Source organism: Callionymus lyra, chromosome 2 (assembly GCF_982586985.1).
Source record: "Callionymus lyra chromosome 2, fCalLyr1.hap1.1, whole genome shotgun sequence".
In the NCBI taxonomy this organism is placed as follows: Eukaryota; Metazoa; Chordata; class Actinopteri; order Syngnathiformes; family Callionymidae; genus Callionymus; species Callionymus lyra.
Window position 1 is genome coordinate 15965299 of NC_141819.1, and position 22475 is coordinate 15987773.

Sequence of the window (22475 nt, forward strand, 5' to 3'; positions counted from 1 at the left end):
CATTCAACACATATTAATAATAACATATAACTAATTCAAATCAATCCTGGTTAAGTAATATTCATGAAACACATTTACAAACATGTCCTCGGAAGTGTTGTTGCTTCAGTGCTTCAGTTTATTTGAAATCATGCCCAAGTTTTCCAGCCAGTTTCTGTTGCTATTTTTATCGCTTCAGGTCTTAATCAGCTATATTCAAATATTAAAATAGTCAAACTCAGTCCCATCTGAGTTGTGATCTGTTTCTAGTGATGCTTTTACATCTAATGTGCAACTTCAAAATATTTATGAGTCCATATATTAAGTTAAGAAAATATTTTAAAGAGTTCAAATGTGTTAAAAATCAATAAATGATTGAAAATCAATAGGAAAAGCACTCGGAGAGCACAGGCAGCTTATTTCCATCTCTATTTGTATTTTACTCAATTTCATTGTTCTATATCTATGTTTCATACAATTATATTTATTTTCAAATTTAAATAAATTGAATAAACAGTTCTGTTCCTTGTCAACTAATGTGAAAACCCAACTCTCCTGACTCACTCCCATGTTTATAAAGGTTGAAGTCTTCCTCTCCAAGATGCAGTAAGTCTCTCATCATGACCATGTTTTTAACTTATTACTTTATAAAGATCTCCCCCGTCTGAAATCTGAGCAAACGAGAGGTTACAGAATACAATGAAAAGAGAGTTTTTTTCAAACAGACACATACTGATGAGTATAATGGGCGGTCCAAGATCAACTTAAGATTCTCTCAAATAAACAAATCTGTTGCCCTGTAATTGAACTCCATTAATAACTTTCTGAAATAGTTTGGTCCCAGACATGTCAATTACTTATAATACAAATACATGTGATGGAGATGAATTTAACTCAATTATAATATCAAGTGCATCAGTGGGACTGGTATCGGTATCTCTGCTAACACTTTATTTTTAGGTTTATCCAGAAAGCAATACATGGAAATACAAGATGAAATGTCTCATCATTTTGTGTTCTTAGGTTAATTTAAAGTTCAGTAAGTTGCCCCATTGTCAACCCTTAATATGAAGGGTACTGCACAGACTTATGTCTTCAATATAGCTAAGCTATATCGGTAATAAATAAAAGTACTCATCATTAGAAAAATCATACAATAGATTCAAGTTCTAATTCATAGAAAATAAAATGGAAAATAACCAAAGACGACATTCTCGCCCTCAAAAATAAATCACAAAGCCATCAAAGAATGGAACGGGCTCCCAGACAATCTAATGAACATAGCAGATTTTCATCGCTTATCACGGGCTGTCACTAGACTTTTAAACCACCAGTCCTGCTCACACTAATAGTAACACATAGGTAAGGTAAGGTAAGGTAAAGTATTTGGCCATCAGATGAATTTATTAGATTGTACTGTTTTTTTGTACATATTATTCTGTTTTTGCTTAATTTGTATATTGATGTATTATGTACTACAGATGGAAAGTAGCATTGTGCTAAATATATTGCAGCCATCTGTTTAATGGAACTGCACATTGTCCTTAAATAAACTGAAACTGAAACTGAAAAACAAGTCAGGAACATATTGTACGTCTATATCTTTACCACTAGATGACGCTAAATTCCAAATAATAGACCAGCTGTTGCTGTTACTCAAAGAAACATTTTAATTTCAATTTTTTTTCACAATCATAGGCAGCTGCGAGGTAACGATTAAATATCTGAATTACAAATATAATTTAAAAACAATTTACTTATTTGTTAATAATCACAAACTCACCACCTGTTTAAAGTGATATAAGGGATATAATATAGTGGATATAATTTCATTTGACAAAAACTGGGCCTTGATGTTCATGACTATAAAAAATGTGTATTGTCGTAAAAGAACACTTTCTTTTATAGTTGTGTGTGTGTTGTGTTATTTAGACTAATATTGCAATAATGCAGCTCCACCTGTTGCTCCATTCTACCATAAGTTGTTTAAAAAATAATCATCTTTCTGGGTTTTTTCTTGTTGCTATCATGACAGTTGACGTCTTCTGGAGTAATGACTCCATAAATGTAGGGTTACAGCAGATTCGTAGGGCTGAGAATAGGGGCATGTCAGCTCTGTTGCTAGGAAACAGGAAAAAGAAAGGAAAACAGAGGAAGGCAGAAATCCGGGTTGAGTGAAAGGATGGTGGGGTTCGACGCTTGGATAAATGGTGGAAGAATGAGAGAGAGTCAAGGAGAAAGACGTGTCAAACATGTTTTATTATGTTTAATTCAGGTGAGATCAACAGTGATTCTTTTGACTCTCAATTAAAAGGAAACACCTCATAAATGAGTCCGGTCGTATAACCACTGTGGTTCTCGAACAGTTCATTAGTACTGGGAACTCAAGCACACACAAAGAGCAAACACCTACAATCACACACACACATGCGCACGCACACACACACACACACACAGTGTCCTCTCATGTTGCACCCATTACCATCTCAATGAAGCTAAATATAGTCCCAACGTTGGGCCCTTCTTCTCAGCACGTCGGTGGGTCTGGCTTTGTTGTCCGTCTATTCGAGTGTTTGTCAAGCGTTACTGTGTCGCGCTCCAGTCTTTACTCTGGTCCGTGACACACTAACACAGGGCACATTTATTTTTGGTAGGCCGGGGATACGTTTGGGAGGGTTTGCCCCATATAGAGAAGATCATCTTTTACACATACAATCCATATAGTCAACTATTTATGGAAAATAAATGTACTGTTCTGACACCCATACTGCTTCTGACACAGAAAAGTAAGGCTTAGTCAATTTGTCACTTTGTCAATGAATCACTTGATATTTAAAAAAAAGTGGCGGAACATTTGAATATCTGAGCATATCGATTTTTAAACAGCAACCCCTGTAAAGGTTGTTTTTTTAAGCTTTTAAGTGCAGGACAATTTACTAACAACTTCCATGAAGGTCAAAATACAATATAACATATTTATATGGCTCTATAGAAGAAGTTATGATGGTTTATAGTCCAGTATGTCGACATATATTACCATCTAATATGTGTAATTGACGTTAGGTCCATAGTAAATGGGAAATTAGGAGCTAAGTGGAGTTAAGTGACAACACAGTCTTGTAATTACAATGTTATTAAAAATGACATAACCATAGATTCTGAAAAGATACAGTAGATCCAGCTGCTCTATTTACATATATGTTTTCAGTATTCATGTTATATTGAGCAATGTTTTTATACCTAGTATTTAGTTTTCTCTTTTTTGTTTTGTGGGTTGTTGATCATGGTTTACTGGGCTCTTGTCAAAACCTGGTAAACTATGGAATCGTTCGTGGATTGGATTCACGTGAAGGCTGTAAAAAGCTTTTTGACAAGCATTCAGATATGATCAGTCTGCATGTGTGTGTCTACAGACAAGGCTGTAGCGTTTCATTGTTGCGGTCAAGTGTGTCTACATCACTGATGAGCAAGTGAGGACAGCTGCACACAACATTCCTTACGTGACCTCCTTGCTCATAGTATTGTTGCATCGTCTTGGAAAGAGCAAAGGAAAAGCAAATATCTCCTCTTTGATTTAGTAAAATCACATGGTTTTGACTTACATCTTGAATCTAAATTTATATCGGTTACATTTATTATTCAACAATTCTATCTTATGACCAAGAACAAACTGTAAACATTTTAGCTTTACCTTAAGTTACTGTATGGAAAATATTGTAACTTTTTTCTCTTGCTTGAGGCAGAGCAACTCAAAGTGACATCCTTGTCAATTTTATAACATTAAAATAAAAAATCTATTTTTAAAACAAGATCTTTCTACACCTTGAGTTCACTGGTCCTTGTCCCATTATCAGAACAGTCGACCCGGCTACGCTCCGCACGTAACCGTGGTAACTGGGCTCCACAACCCAAGTTTGGCTTATCTGGAGTGCAATGGATTATGCCTGCAGGGGCGTCGAACTCAATCACTCGAGGGGCAAAAATGTCACAAAGTCCTGGTAGCGAGTCCAACAAATACATATTTATCGAACAACGGCCACTCCTTTAACAGGGAACAGGAACAGAATGTGTTTTCAGTTACACTTTTAAATGATTATTAAAGCATCTCCGCGGTTGACTGGGCACACAAGAAACAATAATTAAAAAACACATTTGATTTTAGTGTACTTTCAATTTTAGGCAACTATATTCATTTAAAGCTATATTCAATTAAAGCTTGTAACCTGGCAACAGGTGATCATGTTTCTTAGCTACATAAATAATAATTTTCTCTCTCAAAATCGTTTTTTTTTTCTCTACCTACCACGCTAACTACGCTATCGGGTAAGTAAACTACCAACAACTTTTCACTGGTGAAAAAGAACATCTGTAAATAATGTAACACTGTGGAGAGGAAAAGGAATTATATTTGGATATTGCGCTAATTTGTTAGATTTCAAGCAAGTTAGCTCTCTATATTGTTGTGTCTACTTCAAGTATTCTTATTTCTGCCTGGGATCAAATACCTTTTAAAACCGCAAAGAATCATAAAAATGTACCATCAATGACATACACAATGAATGAATATATTTTTTATTTGTTGTTTATTATGCAATTAATTTTGTGTTATTTTTAGATTTCAATTCAAATACAGTAATAGATAAAATAAAAATGTATACAATATTTTTTATTTTTGCCATATGGGCTTTCAAAAAGTTAAAACATTCCAAGATCTAACATTAGATATTAGATTTAAATTTAAGCGACCTTAAATCAACGCATTAGATAATCTTAAAAAACAACAGAAGGACAAATTATACAATGAAAAACATCAATACAGAGAAATGGATGGATGAACAAGTACTTCTGCAGTTTGAGGTCATTTACTGAGTTGTGGAAAGATGGAGGAAAAGGGAAAAACTGTAGAGGACAGATGGAGGTTGAGAGAGAAGTAAAGTTATGATGAATAAATAAAGTTACCAGACAGCAGATCTGAAGACAGTTGTGCCTGCGGAGAGAAAGGTGTCGGTGAAAATATTCACTTCTCTCTTCTATCACCTTCAACAAGAGTTACTTGTTCGGATTAGCAGCAGCTATTAGGAGAAGGTCATTTTCAAAGACCTAAGACAAGCATTTAACACCAGACTGATAAAACATTTTTTTTGCTTAAAGGTTAGATTATAATTAGAACAACGAATATAGACTCTCTGAACGCCGACAAGACTCCCTGCCGGTCATCATCCCTGCACTCTAATTATATCCTCAGCTATATGTAATCTCAATTATTCAACCCTCACCTCTCAGTTAGGGGCGTTAGATGCTGCTGCTCATCCAGTCCTGGCAGAAAACCAACTCCTCTCATCTTGGAAATAATAATTCTACTCTCGCGGCTTAATGGGAGGTTTTCTCTTCATTATGTTCCCTATTTTCTGGTACGCCTAATGAGACGGAGGTCGCAGACCATTGATCACTGCCTCCGTCATTAGAACCAGTGTCACCTTTGTCCCGGGGCTCTTCTTCTGCTGCTTCCATCGCCCACTTCACTGTCACTTGTGCTGTCACACTCTCAGAGAATAGAAACATGTCAATTCTGCTCCTTGACTATCACCTGTTGCTCACTGAGGTTGAGTTCTGTTTTTATCTATGAGGGGTTTAGTCACCATTCCATCAACAAATCCGTTGACTGAATGTTTTTATGAAGAAAAAAAACAACCACCTGACCAATATTACATGTATTCTGTTGCTAAGCACTTCTAGAATAAATTGCCATTAAATACCACCTTTACTGCACCACATCTTGATATTATAAAATGACAGGACAATTTCAATGCAACAAAAAGCCCTTCATCAGACAGAAATGATGATTAAACTCTATTCAGAAGCTCACATAATAATGGCGTAATGTCTGCTCCTCATTCCACTCACCGAATCAGAATCAGAATCAGAATTCTTTATTGCCATTATTAGTGGAGAGGGTCCCACTAATTAGGAATGTGTGCAACATCAAGCATTAAGCTTTAAACATAATACAATAACATTTAGAATTTGGCTATTTACAAAGTGCAGTTGCGGAAGTGGAGACAATTAAAACAGGTTTGTATTCATGAGTCTTATTGCAGAGAGGAAGAAGGAATTGCTGTGGCGGGAGGTTCTGGTCCTGATGGAACCGCCTGATGGCAGAGGTGTAAAGAGAGCTGCAGAATGTACTTTAAAAAAAAGACCTCATTTCTATCCCTTCACACCTAAGTTAATTAAAAAACACCTACATTTCCTACTCCTAGAACATGCAAAATACTTAAATCCCATCTGACGAGTGACAACCATTTTGTGTTGTGCTCATAAATTGCCTCGTACATGTTTTCTTTGCACGTACTTTTATACTTTAATCTTATTTATACTTTATCTGTCTGTTCATCTATCTACTATATACTTGTCTGTCTGTTGTGGTACTCATTGTATAATGCTCTTTTTAAAAAGCCCAAACACGCCCAAAAATATAAAAAATAAAGAGAATTAGAAGTACATTATCAAACAACAAAAATAACAATACATTTACAACATAATAACGATATAATAACAAAAACAAAACACGACACTGTGACCATGAGATGTCTATTTGAATGTTTCATAAATACTTTTCAAGATTTGATAAGTTTAGACACTGAAATAGGTCAAATAATTGAACTCTAGCTCCCTCTCATGGGGGAACTTTCGCCTCAGTAGACTTTAGTTTATTAAGAGACTCCGAACATCACTATCTGGGACATTCAAGTTCGACATTTTTCATTGTTTTGGGAAATTATTGGTGGACATTGTGCATAGAATCTCATGGATAATGCAATGTATGTGTTTTAACATTGAGGATATAGTGACACAAAAGAGCGCTGGAAAGTGCATATAATCTGTTTTTTTTATTCGTCTAACGTTGTTTTATTACTCGTCTTTAAAGTATACATTTGATTTAGTTGTTAAAGCTAAAGCTCCTGTATACATCAACAAATCAACGATGCAATAAAAGACATCGTGCGTAGAATATATCTGTGAAATCGTGCGTAAAGTATAAGTTTGGCTGGTCGTGCTTTACGCATGCTCTCACGAAGTGTCAGCCCACAAAGGAGACGAGGACAGGATAGGACGGACGAGTTACCTGTTAAACCATCGCAGAGGAGGGTCGTGGACGAGACCTGTTGAGGATTCTTCTCAGAATTCGGTTCTTTTCATCGACAAAAACACTCTCTTCGTCAGAATTGAACAAGTAACCAGACGATGGCATTGATTCAGTTTTGAGTTACTTTTTGGATCGTTTTCTTTTACGCACAGCGCAGAGTAAGACCGAGGTTTTTTTAAAACCGAGGATCGTGTTCTGGGACTGGAAGGTGGTCGAGGATGTGAGGAGGAGGATGGACTGAAAAAAGTGCCCTCGGTGTCTTTGCGCTTCGGGGGCAGCACCGCGCCCTGCTTTTCTCGAAAACATCCTAATCCACTTTTTTTTTTTCTTTGTCTGCCCCTTGCGTTCTGGTTCGTCCTGACAGAATGGCTCGGTTCGGAGACGACGTCCCGGGCTTGTTGAGCTCCGGCGATGGAGGTTCCGAGCGCACCCGGACCCGCGATGGAGCGGCGGTGTCCACAGGTGGCATCTCCCCGGCGTTCAAGCAGACCAAGGCGCAGCGGGCTCGAACCATGGCCCTGTACAACCCGATCCCCGTGCGGGAGAACTGCTTCACCGTCAACAGGTCCCTGTTCATCTTCGGAGAGGACAACATTGTCAGGAAGTACGCCAAGAAAATCACAGAGTGGCCATATCCTTTCATGACAGCCTGGTAAGAAACACACTGTTGAATAAACGGATCCATTATTAACATTGAGTGTTGCTGAAGTTCAGGACCATGGACAGCTCTTCACTCACACCTCAAACACCAAATAGTTCACCCACATTTTATTTTACTTAATTTACAAACATAACTGAAATTTATTTATTTTGTACACATGTATTAGTACACCTGTCCATGTGTATGAAACAGCAATGAATTATCTATTTAAAATCAATGGTTAAACTGTGTTTTGCTTGCACACTTGGTGGTCAGTATTGAGCTGAGACATGGATCAATAGCCAGTGTTTCTATTATTTAGGAGTTATATATTTTTTATTTACCATAACATAAATCCATGTTTATATAATCCCGTTATATTGGGACCATTGGTCATTTTCCTTAAAGAAAATGAATTCATAGCCTCACAAATCCCATCTTAATATCAAAGGAAAGCAACTTCATTATATCAGACTATGTGGGAACTTGCATGCTTGAGTCCCTGGCTCCTACAAGGTTTTTTAGTGAAGCAGCCAAAACATATAAGCTTCTCTGGGTTAGGCATAAGTCATGATATTATTAACGAAAATACCTGTATAAGATTTAAATAAATTATAGGGCATAATAAGAAAACAAATATAATTTTTTATTCATATGTAACAATGACACAAAAGGTATCTCGGTCACAGCTGGCATGTCGGATCGATAATCTTTAAAGCACAGAATCTTGCATCTGAGCAGTCGTTGGTTTAAGACACTCTCGTTTCCGCAGGAGATTTGTGTCCTCAGAGTGTAAACACTGACAGAGTAAACACACAACATGTGAATGTCAATTTGTGATTCCCTCATTATCGCAAATATAAAGAAGGCTTATGTTTAATCTTGTAAGTCACCATCACTAGAGACATGTGTGCGCAGTACACTTGTGTATCACCTTGAGATGAGTTATTATATTGTTCGTGGATTTATGTGCAATGTTATGTTGATCTCAGAGGGATCAATACAGTTTATCAATCTATCTATTGTGCTAAAAATTCAAGATACTTGAATATTATCAAAGGCAACGTTTTATTTTTTATCAATGTATTTCTTTATGTATAATAGAATAATTAAGTCTACATTTTAAAATATCTCTTTGATCTTCTAGTTAATAAGTTCTAAAGGTCCTAAAGAAATGATGTTCGGTTGTTTCAGGGATGGTTTTGATAAACTGAGATTGCTTTTCCTCCGCAGCTGTCAGACTTTGTTACTATCATGATCAGAACCAATCATTCTCAACCTTTTGTATTGTATATTGTATTGTATTAGTATTATCAGTACTACTACTAGTTTTAGTACTAGTATGATTGTTAGAAGTATTATTTTTCTTTAATTGATATTATTATTTTGTTCATTTATATATACCTCCTTCTCCAGATATATTGAAATCCATGGTCCATTTTGATGTTTATTTGTTTCAATCTCATCAGTTTCAGTAAATCGGTAAGTTATTAAACGTACACTTTAAGTAAGAAACATTTTAGTTTTATATACTGTACATCATAAACAAACAACTGGATTTGAACAACAATCAAATGGTTTCAGCTATTATGTCAGTTTTCAGTAATTGAACACTTCGAACCAAACACAATGTCTCATTTATATACATCATACACAAGCAATCCTAATATTTTCAACTACAATCAGATATTTACAACTGGGGTCAACCAAATCATCAACTGGAATCAAACACATCATCTGTTATTGAACAAGTTTCAGAAGTTCAAACAAGATTTATTTTAAAGGGGCAGAGAAAAGAACACTTATAATGATTTATTATTATAGTTTTCTTTATTATATTGAACAAAAAATGACTTCACACTTGAGTTTGTTTTTAGTTATAAATGTTACATAATGTTGTTTATCCAAGTCTTTGAATAAGTTTTAATTATGTACGTATTATGATCATTTATTAATATAATTTGAGCATTTTATGTATAATAGTAAGTAAGTAAGTAAGTAAAGGTTATTTCTAAAGCGCCTTTCTACACCAGGGTCACAAAGCGCTTTAACAATCAAAAACAATACACAGTTAAAATACATTTAAAAGGTCAAGACACATAAGACAAACACATGAGTCCCAGACAATTGGAGGGAAAAGCACAAATAAAAAGGTCTTAAGATGTGTATAATGTGCTCTTTGTGTGTGTCATATGAGCAGTATGATTCACAATATTTAAGTCATATTTTTTTGTAGTATTCTTGGAGTTTTAGAGTCAAAAACTTGTCTTTGAAAACCTTCACACTGGTTAGGATTTTAATTGGTTAAGTGTTTCACATTTTAACTACTTTTCATCTGCCTAAATGTAGTTCCAACATATGGTTGATGGAATATAATGTACGTGAAACCACTTTGACCACAGTAAATACACTACTCTGAGTCTCTGCCACCAGATTACATGACTGACCTTGAAAGCATTGATAAAACAAATCAAGTGAAATTTCATGTCAGAACAGCTTAGATGGTGGAAAGTATATAACAGGAACAGAGCAGCGTTTCTCCGGTAAATCCGCTCTGTCAACATTGGAAGAGAAAGACTTGCTTCAGTCTCACTGTCGTCAGTGCGTGAGTCATTTACTGGAAATGATTAATTTACCCGCAACACGACCGAAAACCTTTTAATTAAAAACCAAGAGATGTTTTTAAGTCCTTGATGAGTTTGATTTTTAAGTGGTCCTTCTTCAATAAACGACACAGACTTCAGCCTTCACTTCTCAGAGGTGCACAAAAAGTGATGGTTTTCTACAGCTTTCTGCTCACCTGGAGCACCTGAGCAAATGTCTTCCATTGTTCTTCCCTGTTTACCAGCTTTGAAAAGCACAAACATAACCAGAAATATGATCAGGATGTTTATTGTGAGCTGAATTTGTCCGTCTTTGGTGGTTGTATCCAATTTCGTAAATATAAGTGGTGTCTATTGTTGAATTCTCTAGTGTTAGATTACAGATTAAAGATACTTCCTGTGGTTGTAGAATAGAAAAATGACTGTATTGACTTATAAAATGATGGGTCTTAATTAATGTTTGTGTATTGACCAGAACAAAAAGATAAAATAGGTTTATACAGGTTAATGTGTGAGAAGAGTGGTTATTATATTTAAAAAGATTTATATTTATTGTTAACAAAGATTAAAATAAGCTTGCCCTTAACTAATAGAATATAATCTTCTACACAGTTTAAATTATAATGTGAATATTTATATATAATATCCACGTTGAGTTGCAGATTTTTGTATCCCATCCAGAAGTATTTCTTCGTTGTTACCGTCCACATTTCTAATTTAGCTTGTTTGGTAATGCATGAGAAGACACATCGTGTTTTATTGATCTGTTGAGAGGAAGAAGCTACAAACGGGGGCCTCAAAGGAAAGGAAACAAATAAGACCAAATGATGAGCTTCTGCTGCAATGAGCTCGAAAAAAACATCTACAGCTTTCAATCTTTATTTTCTTCCAAAGAGAGCTACAATCTTCTCCTCCTAGAAAGCATACATTGAAAGTAAGACACACAATTATTAATCATGTGATCGGCAAAAATATATATAGAGATTCAATTTCTCAAACTGTTTCCGGGTCTGCCCTGTGGACTCCTCCGTGACATTCAGTCAGAAGGGCTAAAATAAAATAGTCTTTTCATATATAATCTCACATCAGGTGCTATTATTCAGGGATAGTTTCACAAATATGAAGGAGAACTAGCGACCGGTCCCAGCAGGGCGTCTCCTAAAGGTCAGTGTTTTGTTCCAAGCAACACTGGCCACAGTGGCTTTTCCCTAAGAGCCTTTTCTTTTCAATTAACCACCTCAGATCAATTCAATACGACAACACCAGCGGCAGAGTGTTGACAAGAGAATAGAAGAACATTTGGTGCTCAGTTACTGCTCATGTGTGGGTTTGTATGACAAGCCCAGTTCATGTTTTTAGTTAAAATATGCTTTTTTTTGTGGGAAATTAGCATTTAGCAAAACAGCTGACGGAGCTCTGGATGTGAGAGCGAGTGAACGAGAACTGACAGCTGCTCCTCTTCTTATATGATCCCCCCTGAGACACCCGCAGAGGGAAGTGTCCTGCTGAGAAGACACAACCCTGAATAATTTATTGTTAATACATTTTGATTCGGCGTGTTTGAGCAGTACTGCAGGTCATCTAGTTTTATTTTTTTTATTTTTTTCCGAATTAAGGTTGAAAAAAAGTATAAGGATTTCCTGTCAAAAATCAAACTGCAACTTTTTACATAAAAGTGTGTTAGAAATAAATGTCTGTCCATGACCTTTAAAGATCTAATATTAGGGTTCGTTCACTATTCAATTCAGTTTTCAATTTTATTTAAAGTGTCATTTCACAACAAAGTCATCTCGAGACACTTTACACTTTAAGTAAGACTATAGTGGAGAAACGAAAAACAGATATTGCCGAAGAGTAAGTAAGTAAGTAAAGGTTATTTGTAAAGCGCCTTTCTAGACCAGGGTCACAAAGCGCTTGAACAATCAAAAACAATACACAGTTAAAATATATACTTTTAAAGATCAAGACACATAAGACAAACACAGAGTTCCAGAAAATCAAGGAAAAGCACAAATAAAAATGTCTTAAGATGTTTCTTGAAGGAGTCAGTAGATCATCAAACACAGAGGGAGAGGACAACAGCCTGGAAGGATTTCTCTCCTCTGGTCCGGAAGCGTGTTCAGGAACCATCAGTAGATTCTGATCCACAGACCTCAGAACCCGAGCTCTAGATCTGAAAGTAAGAACCAGAATTTTAAAATTGATCCTGAAAGAAACTGGCAGCCAGTGAAGAGTTTTAAGGATCGGGTAAATGTGAGTTCTTCTACTAGAGCGGGTCCGAATTCTCGCTGCTAAGTTTTGCAGGCGAGACAAATCCTTCTTGTTTAGACATGAAAATTAAACTGTAACAATAGTCAAAACAAGAAGACAAATCATGTTGCAATAGAATAGAGCAAAGTCCTATTGGCCCGACATAAATCATAAAAAATAACAAAGTAACATTTTAAAAAACCACAGGGTCACTCTATAAAACTCCCGTATCGTGTTAAAAGCGTGAGTATTGTGATAATACAAGTTGTGCAGCAGGGGATCTTTAATCCAATTCTTTTATCCTTTGATCCAAGAGGAAAACTACTTTGATTCAATCCTGGTGGCAGATATATGACTCTTTTGAGTTTTATGGAAGAAGAAGAAAGATAGCTTGCTAAAATGTTGAATGGAAATGTTAAGAGAGGGCTACATTGTTAGGGTTTTTTTGTGATCATTTTTCTATTTTCATAGCCGTCTGTAACCCAATACCCTCTTCTCGTTTTGTGAGTTTATTTGTCTATTTTTTATTTTCATCTGTCTTGTTGCTCCTTCATGTTAGCACATACAGTGCACTTTATAAACAAAGTCTGCTTGACTGCCAGTCATTTATGCTGTAGGAATGAGTAGCTTAAATTCAGGTAGAAATTTGTTTTTAATCACAGGACAGTACTGTTAATACTGTCAAAACACAATTGCATAATTTGAACTGATCCATTGATGGGATAGTGAAATCTCTGTAAAAGTCCTTTGTGTTCTGCTCTTAGTTTAACTTCGGTCAGCTGTTGTTATTGAGGTGTTTACAAAGAATTATCAGTCTATGCTGTGCAGTTCTAGGGGCGTGGCTTCAGGGGACAGGTGGTTAAAAATTCAGATTTCATAGCATACTTCTAAAACTTCATGTGTGTTTCTTGGTTTTGACATCTTGTTCTGTGACACCATGGTGGCCATAATTTTCGTGCATCGTAATGAATAGAAGGAAAATTTCTTTATGTTTCTGTTCATTGTGTTACAGAAATCCAAGTGACTGTACCTTGGTTTGAAACTCCTGTAGTGGCTTGTGAATTTTCTTAGCTTTTATCCGAGAGATTAGAATCACATAAGTGCTCTACAAATATCACCTAATTACTTACTTACTTGCTTATTTACTGACATAAACCTAATTAAAAAAGGCATAGTTAGTTTGAGGTTCGTCATAATGCTAACCATAGTTACCACCGTAACGTTCCCACATGACATTTATCGTTGGCCCTGACTCGGTCCCGTGCTGGTGCATATTCAGAGATTCTCAGGGTTTCACACTCTGTCTCCTTGTCTATTTTTATGCTCATTTGAGGAGCCGGCATGAAGCGCAAGCATCACTGTGACTCATGCGACTGCTCACGAGACAGTTTGCTGCTAAAACCGGTGGACGACGCACCGTTCACGTCACACAGCAGATGACGTGAAGCACAAACACGGGGGTTCATAACAGATGGTACGTCTTCCAGTGAAACTACGTGAAGAGTATCATTAATGCAACCTATCCGTGATGAGGTACGTTGGACGTATGTAACCAGGGAGGCAGTTCTCTTGGCCAGATATTTCAGGACTGACTTTAAGACGGAGAGGAACCTGTTGCCGTGGATACCTCGGCTGTCTGATGCTCTCTCAGCATCCATATATTCCTCTTTTCTCCACATCTCAGTCTCCTCACGTCATCTTTGTGTGTCCTTGACTTCTTCTTCAGGAAATACGTCTACATTACTCTCAAGAGTTTTCATTTTTTAAGGCTATATCTGATGGTATTGTGACTCTGTTGTGTAGCGTCTGCTCTCCCACATGTCCCTGAGCAACCCGCTGCCGACCCAACATCGATCCAACTGATGTCAGCCTTAACTGCTCTTATTGCTTCAACAGAAGCTCGACTCTTCATATATAAGATCGTCTTAACCGATCGCCTCTCAAACCACAAATCACCTCTTCCCTCACTTTAGCTGCCTTTATTTCCTCGTAGCAGATTCAACCAACACCTCACAGTACAGGCTCTGCCCACACATTGACTTTAAAATGGATGAGCTGGATATAGTTTGTGGCAGGACCTGGATTGAACCCAAACTCCTGTTTAATAGGTCTTTAAGTATGAAGCAGAGGACCTTTCTGCATGTTTAAAAAATGAAAATATTGACAATTTAGAATGATCTCTATATTCACCAATACAAAGAGAGAGCAGACTTAGAACGAAACACTCATTCAAACCAATATTGTTTTTATCTATTACGTTGGAAATTTAAGCGATATGCTGTCTGGATCATAAATATTATTTAATGAATGTATTTATGAATGTATTTTGTTTTCTTTTAATTTAATTCATTATAAAAAAAAAATGTGTTGCAATAAAAGTTTTCTGATTCTGATAATTTACCGTTTTTAAGCATTTAAATTGTGGATAAAAATGAGCTCATAGGGACATAAGGAGGCAGTAGCATTCCAGATCTTGCTCGCCCAACACACACAGTAAACACACACCAGTACTGGAGCTTGCAGACTGACAAATGTCCAAAAGATTTTTGGATGTGAATTAAAAATCCAACCAAAATGCATTCATCTGTCCCTCGCTTTATGACATTAATAAAACGTTTTTTTAAGTAGTTTTCATGCATTATTAGATTTCCAAAGCAAGTTTTTTTGTTATTCTCTTAATGTCTTATTTTCTTGTTACAAATATATTTATTATAAATAAAAGTTTAATGTGAGGTTAAACTGTGACATGTAAGGCCTCTAGATCTTGATAAGTTGCAAACTGTATCACATCCTTCAATCATTGCAAGTTCTTTAACATTTGTGGTCCACGCCATTCGAGTACATGATCCTCGCCACCATCATCGCCAACTGTATCGTCTTGGCTCTGGAGCAGCACCTCCCTGGCGAGGACAAGACCCCCATGTCCAAGAGACTGGTGAGACTTAATGCACTCAACAGCATCTGATTTGGATCTGCCGGGCCAGCAGCTCCCTCATCTCAGTCCACCGCCGACGGTGATTCATGTGTTTATCCGTCTTGTGCACTCCCAGGAGAAGACAGAGCCCTACTTCATTGGGATGTTCTGTTTCGAGGCTGGGATAAAGATCATCGCCCTCGGCTTCGTCTTCCATAAAGGCTCTTACCTTCGGAATGGATGGAACGTCATGGATTTTATCGTGGTCCTCAGTGGGTGAGTGTATTTTTGAGACGTTTTTTTTCAATGAACAAAAAATTTGTGAATTAGTCGCAGTGATTGCACTGTATTGTTAATGTTTTAGGTTTTTTTTTCAAAGGAATCATGGTGAAAAGGAAAGTATTTTTGGAGAAATTCTGTTGTAGATTTCCAGTTACACATCAGTACAATTTGGTGGAAGGAAAAGTGATGAAAACAAAGCAGAAGTCATTAAGCGAGACATATTTATAACTGCACATTAACATCTAATCGAATCTAAGATGCATATCTTTTCACATTTTCCATTATGAGATTCAAATTTCAGTGTTGAATTATCTCTTATATGGAGGAACTTAAACTTTTTCTTCTTGTTTCCTGAAATATTGAAGAAAACTTTATTATGTATGTGCTCACAAACATCCCCTAAAAAAACTAAAAACATGAATTGATTAACTACATGATTCTTAGAGAGTTCTATATTTATCTGCATCTTTTATAATGGACTGGTTGAATTCAGGTAACAATCTCCTGCCTCACTGTGGGGGTGAGGAAGGAAGTGAGGTCAGCGAACAGAGGAGGAGATGATGCACTGAACATGCCAGGTCTGCTGCATGTTACTCAGAAAACTAATAGTGGAACAAGAAAGGATAATTCAAGAAATTATTTATATGTTCCTTAGATATTTGAAAATATTCAGCATGTGAAACTCACTATAATTCATTTAAAAGTAACCAATGACAAAACATTATTATTACAATATTGACGTTAACAAGTGTCTTTAAAGTACTTTAAGTGTCACATAGATTGACACAAATATGAAGCCATAAATATTATTATAAGTAAAGCTCTGACCACAAAAGCATTTTTTGTCTGAGCCCCAAACTGGTCCGTGCGAAGCTAAAATAGATGTGAAAAAAAGCAGATGGCACTTGAAGCGAGAAAGCTGTTATCATAGTTGTTGGAACACCCTGAATGAAAATCAGATCGAGGAACGGCACCGTCCCTGCCAGCTACCTAGGGATGCTAAAATGAATACGGAAGCAAATCGGATGCTGTGGTACAACAAGAGATAGACGCTAGTGGCACTGAGGAGACTTGTGGTTCTATACTCTACACGCTAATAAACAGGTCGAGTCTAAATGCGAGCCCTTTATTAAAGAGACAGCGACGGCAGGAGGCGACGCCCAGTCGCTTTGTGTCGGAGACAAACGCAAGAAACTCACGACTTCCTACTAACGTTTACTAACAGGATCGTTGGATTAATTTGGCTTGGTTTGGACAGTAGAATTCAAATGTATTTTACATCCTGCTTGAAAATAACATTTTGCTCTGACGTCTTTGCTGAATAAACATGAAAAGCTGGATTGTAATTCTCCACAAGAGGGCTGTAGTTGTTAAAATATACTGTTATTTCTCCCAAAAGATTCTCCCTAGATTCAGGTGTTTAGAGGCAAAAGCCGTGATCAGTCACCTTCAACAAAAGAACAATTTGTTGAGTTGATAAGAGTTTGCGTTTAGCCTCTGGCAGAGCAGCTTCTTTAGAGTTTATATATTGGATGAAGATTAAGTTAAACTGTTAATTCACATTAAAGTGTACCCGATGCTGCTTTGGAAACAACACAATACATTTTGTATCTAATAATAATTTGTTGGATCTTTCACTTGTGCTGTAATGTTCATGGTTTTTTTTTCATTTTGCCAATGATTCATCCAAGTGGGAAAACCCTACGCCGTTATTGTTTGTAGCTGAAATCTGAGTCTTGGCAGTCGCCCGTGTGTGTTTGTGTCTCCGAGTGTGTCTTTGCTTATTCGTGGGGACGACCAAATGTGCCACTACTGCACGTTTTCAGCCAACACCTTCTGTCTGTTTGGCAGAAACAAGCCTTTAAAAAAGAACAGACTCCACACACGACCATGATCTCCCTCCACCTTTTCTCTCTCTTCACACACTGACACGAACGAGGTACACAAACACACAACTGTCCAATCTAATTTGAATTGGTTGCCTGATCGATTCCTGACATATCCATCCTCAGCGGGGTGAGTGTGTCCCCATGAACTTTTCCCGTGGTGACAGAGGATCCTGCCTTCAGTCAGGCTGTCACTGGCTGGAGTCCTGCTGGTCTTCTCTTCAAAGCCACCAAATAAATCAAGACCCGGATAGAATGCTTTCGAAGAACGACATCCATAAGCTCATTTTCAGGGTTTGGGAGGTTTGAAACAAGTGTTATTGTTTAAATTGTACTGCACAATAACTCACTTAAGAACGTTCCATTTTAATAGTTCATTAATGTTACTGTTATTAATATTAGGTATAACATGTATGTATGTTGATAAAAAGCTTTTTTTTTCATCTTTCATCATTTTATCATCCTATTAACGTATCATAATACTCTATATAACCCAGTTAAACAGAAGGCTAATCAATAAGATTAAGTAATAATCTAGAACAAAGACAAGATGTTAACATAACTGACTGATAAACCACAGATAGCGGAACATATTATTAGTCTGAGCGTCAACAGTGTTGACAGAAGCAGAGCAAACATTTGCTCCTACACTGCCAGTAATAGCTGTAATATCATCCTTAAGCGCTTTTCCAGAGATTAAATCCGATTGAACTCAAATGTCATTTGGATGTTAGAAATAAATGACAAAACAATTAAACTCAAGTGTACCGTAAAGATTGGCTGGATCTGGGTCTTATCTTTGGAATTGAAATGATTAATTGAATAGTTTTGACGATTAATTTTGATCAGCGATCATCCAAACATTTAAAAATAGTATTTATCTATTCTTTATAAGTTATTTCTATCATACATAACATCATTTTAATCAGATATATTTCATGATATACTCATCCTCACGCTATTCTATTCAAATAGTTCATCATCATATTTCATTTTATTCAAAAAAAACCTTTGATTTCACGTTAATAATTACATAATGAGTGTATGTTCCCAGGTGGTGTGAGGGGAGACAAAAACAAAGAAAGCAAATGTGGCAAGCGTTAAAAGAGAAACCTTCAAAATACCTGGTTTGACTGACAGTCACAGGCAGGATGCCGTCAGTCACAGCTCGGTCTGTATCAGGGCTCAACGCTTGTCACCATGGATTCATCATGCACTGTTATGCTGTCAGTTTCTCTCCATCATCATGGCTCACAAAGCCACAGTATGTTTCCCATGTCGCGCCCGGAGATAAATCCACAGCAGGTTTTCTAAACACCATCAGTAAAAGGGACTTATTAATCAACTTCTGAAACCAGTCGGCGCCTTTCGATTTGTGAGCGCCAACATGTCCTCTCGGTTCCCTCTTGACCTCGGTGATGAACACACTTGTCTCTGCGAGGTGACGGCGCTGAAAAGATACGACCGTTGACACCGACTTGGCCATTAAATTAAAAGTTTTATTAAGACTTTGACAACTTGGAAAGAACTAAATCAGTGTGTGACCCTTAACAAGGGTTTGTGCCACTTAAGACATTTATGATTATTTATTTAACACTCAACCTTAAAAAAGTTAAACGTATATTTTGAAAAAAAGCATTTGATATTTAGTTTTTCTATTAATCAACAATAAAAGTTAGATTTAATCTTCACCTCTCAGAACATAAACATGTTCTTATACAGTAGTTGCAGTGCATTATGGGATAGGTGTGTGAATGTCTGAACTGACATTCCAAAAGCAAACGATGTAAAGTTTACATTACATTATCACATCCACCTGGTTAACGCTTATGTTTTATCTCAGGGTCAAGTTGACCCGGAGGCCCGGGAACAAATGTGTTTGTGGTATCTCTTGTGTTGTCTCTGGTTTAGGGTGAACGACCTCAAGCACTGCATAAGTAAGGTTGTTATCATTGACCCAGAGACAACACAAGGGATACCACAAACACATTTGTATCCAAACCCACTGATAAGTTTTCACTGAGATGTGATATTTAAAGACAGGAGAGAGATAGCAGGTGCATAAAACGCATCTCACATAAAAAATAAACACACATTAGTACACAATTACACCTTTTTTATGACCTAGTCCAGCTTTTTTACTGTGTATTTTTATTTACATTTTTGTTATTATTTAAGCGACTGTAGTAGTATTGTATGTAAGCACACATTTTTACTATCATTCTATTGTTTTCTATCTTTTTCCCATTATATAATATACCGGTAATTAGATTCACTGTCTTGCTCATTACTTTTTAACGCTCATTTTTAATTATTACAGCTGGATAATAATCTTTCCCTTCTCATTAGTATTCACCCTTCCTCAGATAGAAATAATGTCTTTTTGTAAAGACCAGGGTCACAACGGTCACGCATCCCACCATTCTCACACACAATAACACACTGATGGGAGTAGGCTGTGACGCAGCACGCCAGCTCTGCCATCAGGATCAAGTGTCTGGGATTGAACGCGCAACCTCTCCTACCGTGAGCAGCCCCTCTACCATCTGAGCTGTGACACACCTTAATCCTAGTTGTGATCAAGACTTTTTCCAGATTGAGATCACTACTTAGGCCAAGACCATATTAAGAAGGAAAAGTACACACAAACTATATACATTCACTTGATAATGTTGAAAAACATTAGCATTATATTTGGTGTCTATTTTCAGTCAGTTTATTTCAGTTGGATTTCTTTGGACTGTAAGGATGTATGTCAACATTTGTGTCATATATATCAAGCTTCAAGTCCACTAGAGAGAACCTGACATTGATCAATGGTGTCAAATTAATTCGCACAAAGGCACGAAATCTTTATAAAAGTATATCTTTACCAAGGTGTCCCTAAGAGCAGATACATACTGTAAGTCTGATTGTGATAGTATTTTTTATTCTTGGATTCTTCTTCTATTTAAAATTATCTCTGTGTTTGTCCTCCTCCATGAAACAATTACCAAGCAATTTATTTTAATTAAACTACTATTTTACAGTTATTGGAAGTCGCTGTGTTTGAGTTCAAGAGACACAGGAAAATATATTTTATTCAGGACGAATAAAGGATAATTTGGGGGAAACCACATGAGGCATGAAGGTTAAAGCAAATCTTAATAATATATTCACCTCAGGAGTTAAAATAAGAACATCCATCACGTAGAGAGAAGAATATTTCAGTCTAAATGATTCTTTGTTGCCACTGACTGAAGACAAGACATGGAAATAACAGTTGTCGGCGTGTGACAAGTGCAGGAAAGTGAGCTAAAAACAGAAGAGAAATGTTGGCGAGGAATGAATAGCACAATTTGCATTCACTCCTCTGTTCACTCCTCAGTTTTCTTAGTGTGTAATTATGACTCTCACAGTGAAAAGAACCAAGTTTCTCCAGGTTTAAACATGTTGTCTCTGTTTGCTCCTAATATTTATGAACGTTTTCTGTTTTGTTTCCCATGTTTGAGTCATGATTGCAACAATGTCATGATCCTTGAAATTAACTTATTTTTTTAGTCACACAGGTAGTAAAATGTAATCTTTACACCTGCACTGTCGATAGATAGGAAAGGAGCAACGTTATTAAAAATAACAATAAAGAAAATTGAATTTTAATGCTAGTGAAATTGCACAAAAATGTATTATACTCTTTAAATTAAACCAATATTTTGTTATTATAATGAAATGGACAAAAGATATAAGGACTTTATTTAATGCATTCAAATCTTGTTTATTATCCTTATCCTTATTTTTACATATAGCAACACTAAACATAGTTAATCAAAAAATATTACAGAACTTTTTACTATGTATAATTTATAACAATATATAATATATAATATAATATTGTATAATTAAAACAATCATGCAGGGGAAAAAAGGATTTTGTTTATTATTTAATGTCAAGCTTTACTTTAATCATCTGCGTCACATTGTTGGCATTTCTGCCACAAACATGTCAGACTCGTTGGAATAATTGGCCGTCGGTAAAAAATAAATGAATACGAAGGGAAACATTCGGTCAAGGTAAGAAAATGCCAACAGAAAAGAGAGCAGACTAATGAGCAGACGCTGGTCTCCCATCCAGGGTTTTATTCATCCTACCCGGTCTCAGAGTTGAAGGCCGTTGAGGTTTAAAGGTCAAGTGAAGAGAAGAAAGAAAAATAGAAAAGTTTTTGAAGGACTTTTGTGCACCAGCACAAGTAAACACTTCAAGTAGTTTCTCCCTGGCTCCCCCTCAATAAAGCAGCGTCTTCTCTCGTGGTCCTAAACAACAGCTGTCACATCCATCCACCTACTCACAGGGACCACCGCCAAAATAACCCAAAACATCCATTTCAACTGCAGTCGAACCCAAACCTTTTTTTTTTCCCTCTATCTGAGCACTGCAGCTGTTTTCTAACCCTGTTCCACTTGACTCTACCTAATTCCACAGAGCAGCAGCAGGAACACAGGAGGGTAATTGAAATGTGTTTTGTACTAAACAAAAGAGAAATCTTTGTTCTGTTGTTCAGGATTCTGGCTGCAGCTGGTGCCCACATGAACATCTCAGTCGACCTGAGGACACTCAGAGCGGTGCGAGTACTTCGACCACTAAAGCTGGTCTCAGGCATTCCCAGTGAGTATCGTTCCTTTTAAAATGCTCCAAGGGGCTTGTTACAAAAACACATAAAACATTATTTTAGTACTTTTACTTTAACCTCAAGAAGTCAAAACTTTTTTTTTTAAATTAGAAGTGCCAAGTGTAAAT

The 22475-nt window shown here is 36.6% G+C and overlaps 1 protein-coding gene across 5 annotated transcripts in view; it reads left to right on the forward strand.

Moving 5' to 3' along the window:
• cacna1ea (calcium channel, voltage-dependent, R type, alpha 1E subunit a) overlaps window positions 1-22475 on the forward strand; it is a 75133-nt gene that overhangs the window by 18280 nt on the left and 34378 nt on the right. For 3 of the 5 annotated variants that reach the window (XM_087783692.1, XM_087783694.1, XM_087783695.1), the window contains exons 1-3: window positions 15428-15554; window positions 15670-15809; window positions 22240-22343. In XM_087783692.1, the coding sequence (XP_087639818.1) occupies window positions 15462-15554; window positions 15670-15809; window positions 22240-22343 (337 nt within the window). In that variant the 5' untranslated portion in view covers window positions 15428-15461. Of the gene's footprint in view, window positions 1-7490; window positions 7758-15427; window positions 15555-15669; window positions 15810-22239; window positions 22344-22475 lie in introns of those variants that run through there. The other 2 variants (XM_087783696.1, XM_087783697.1) reach the window with 2 other exon arrangements.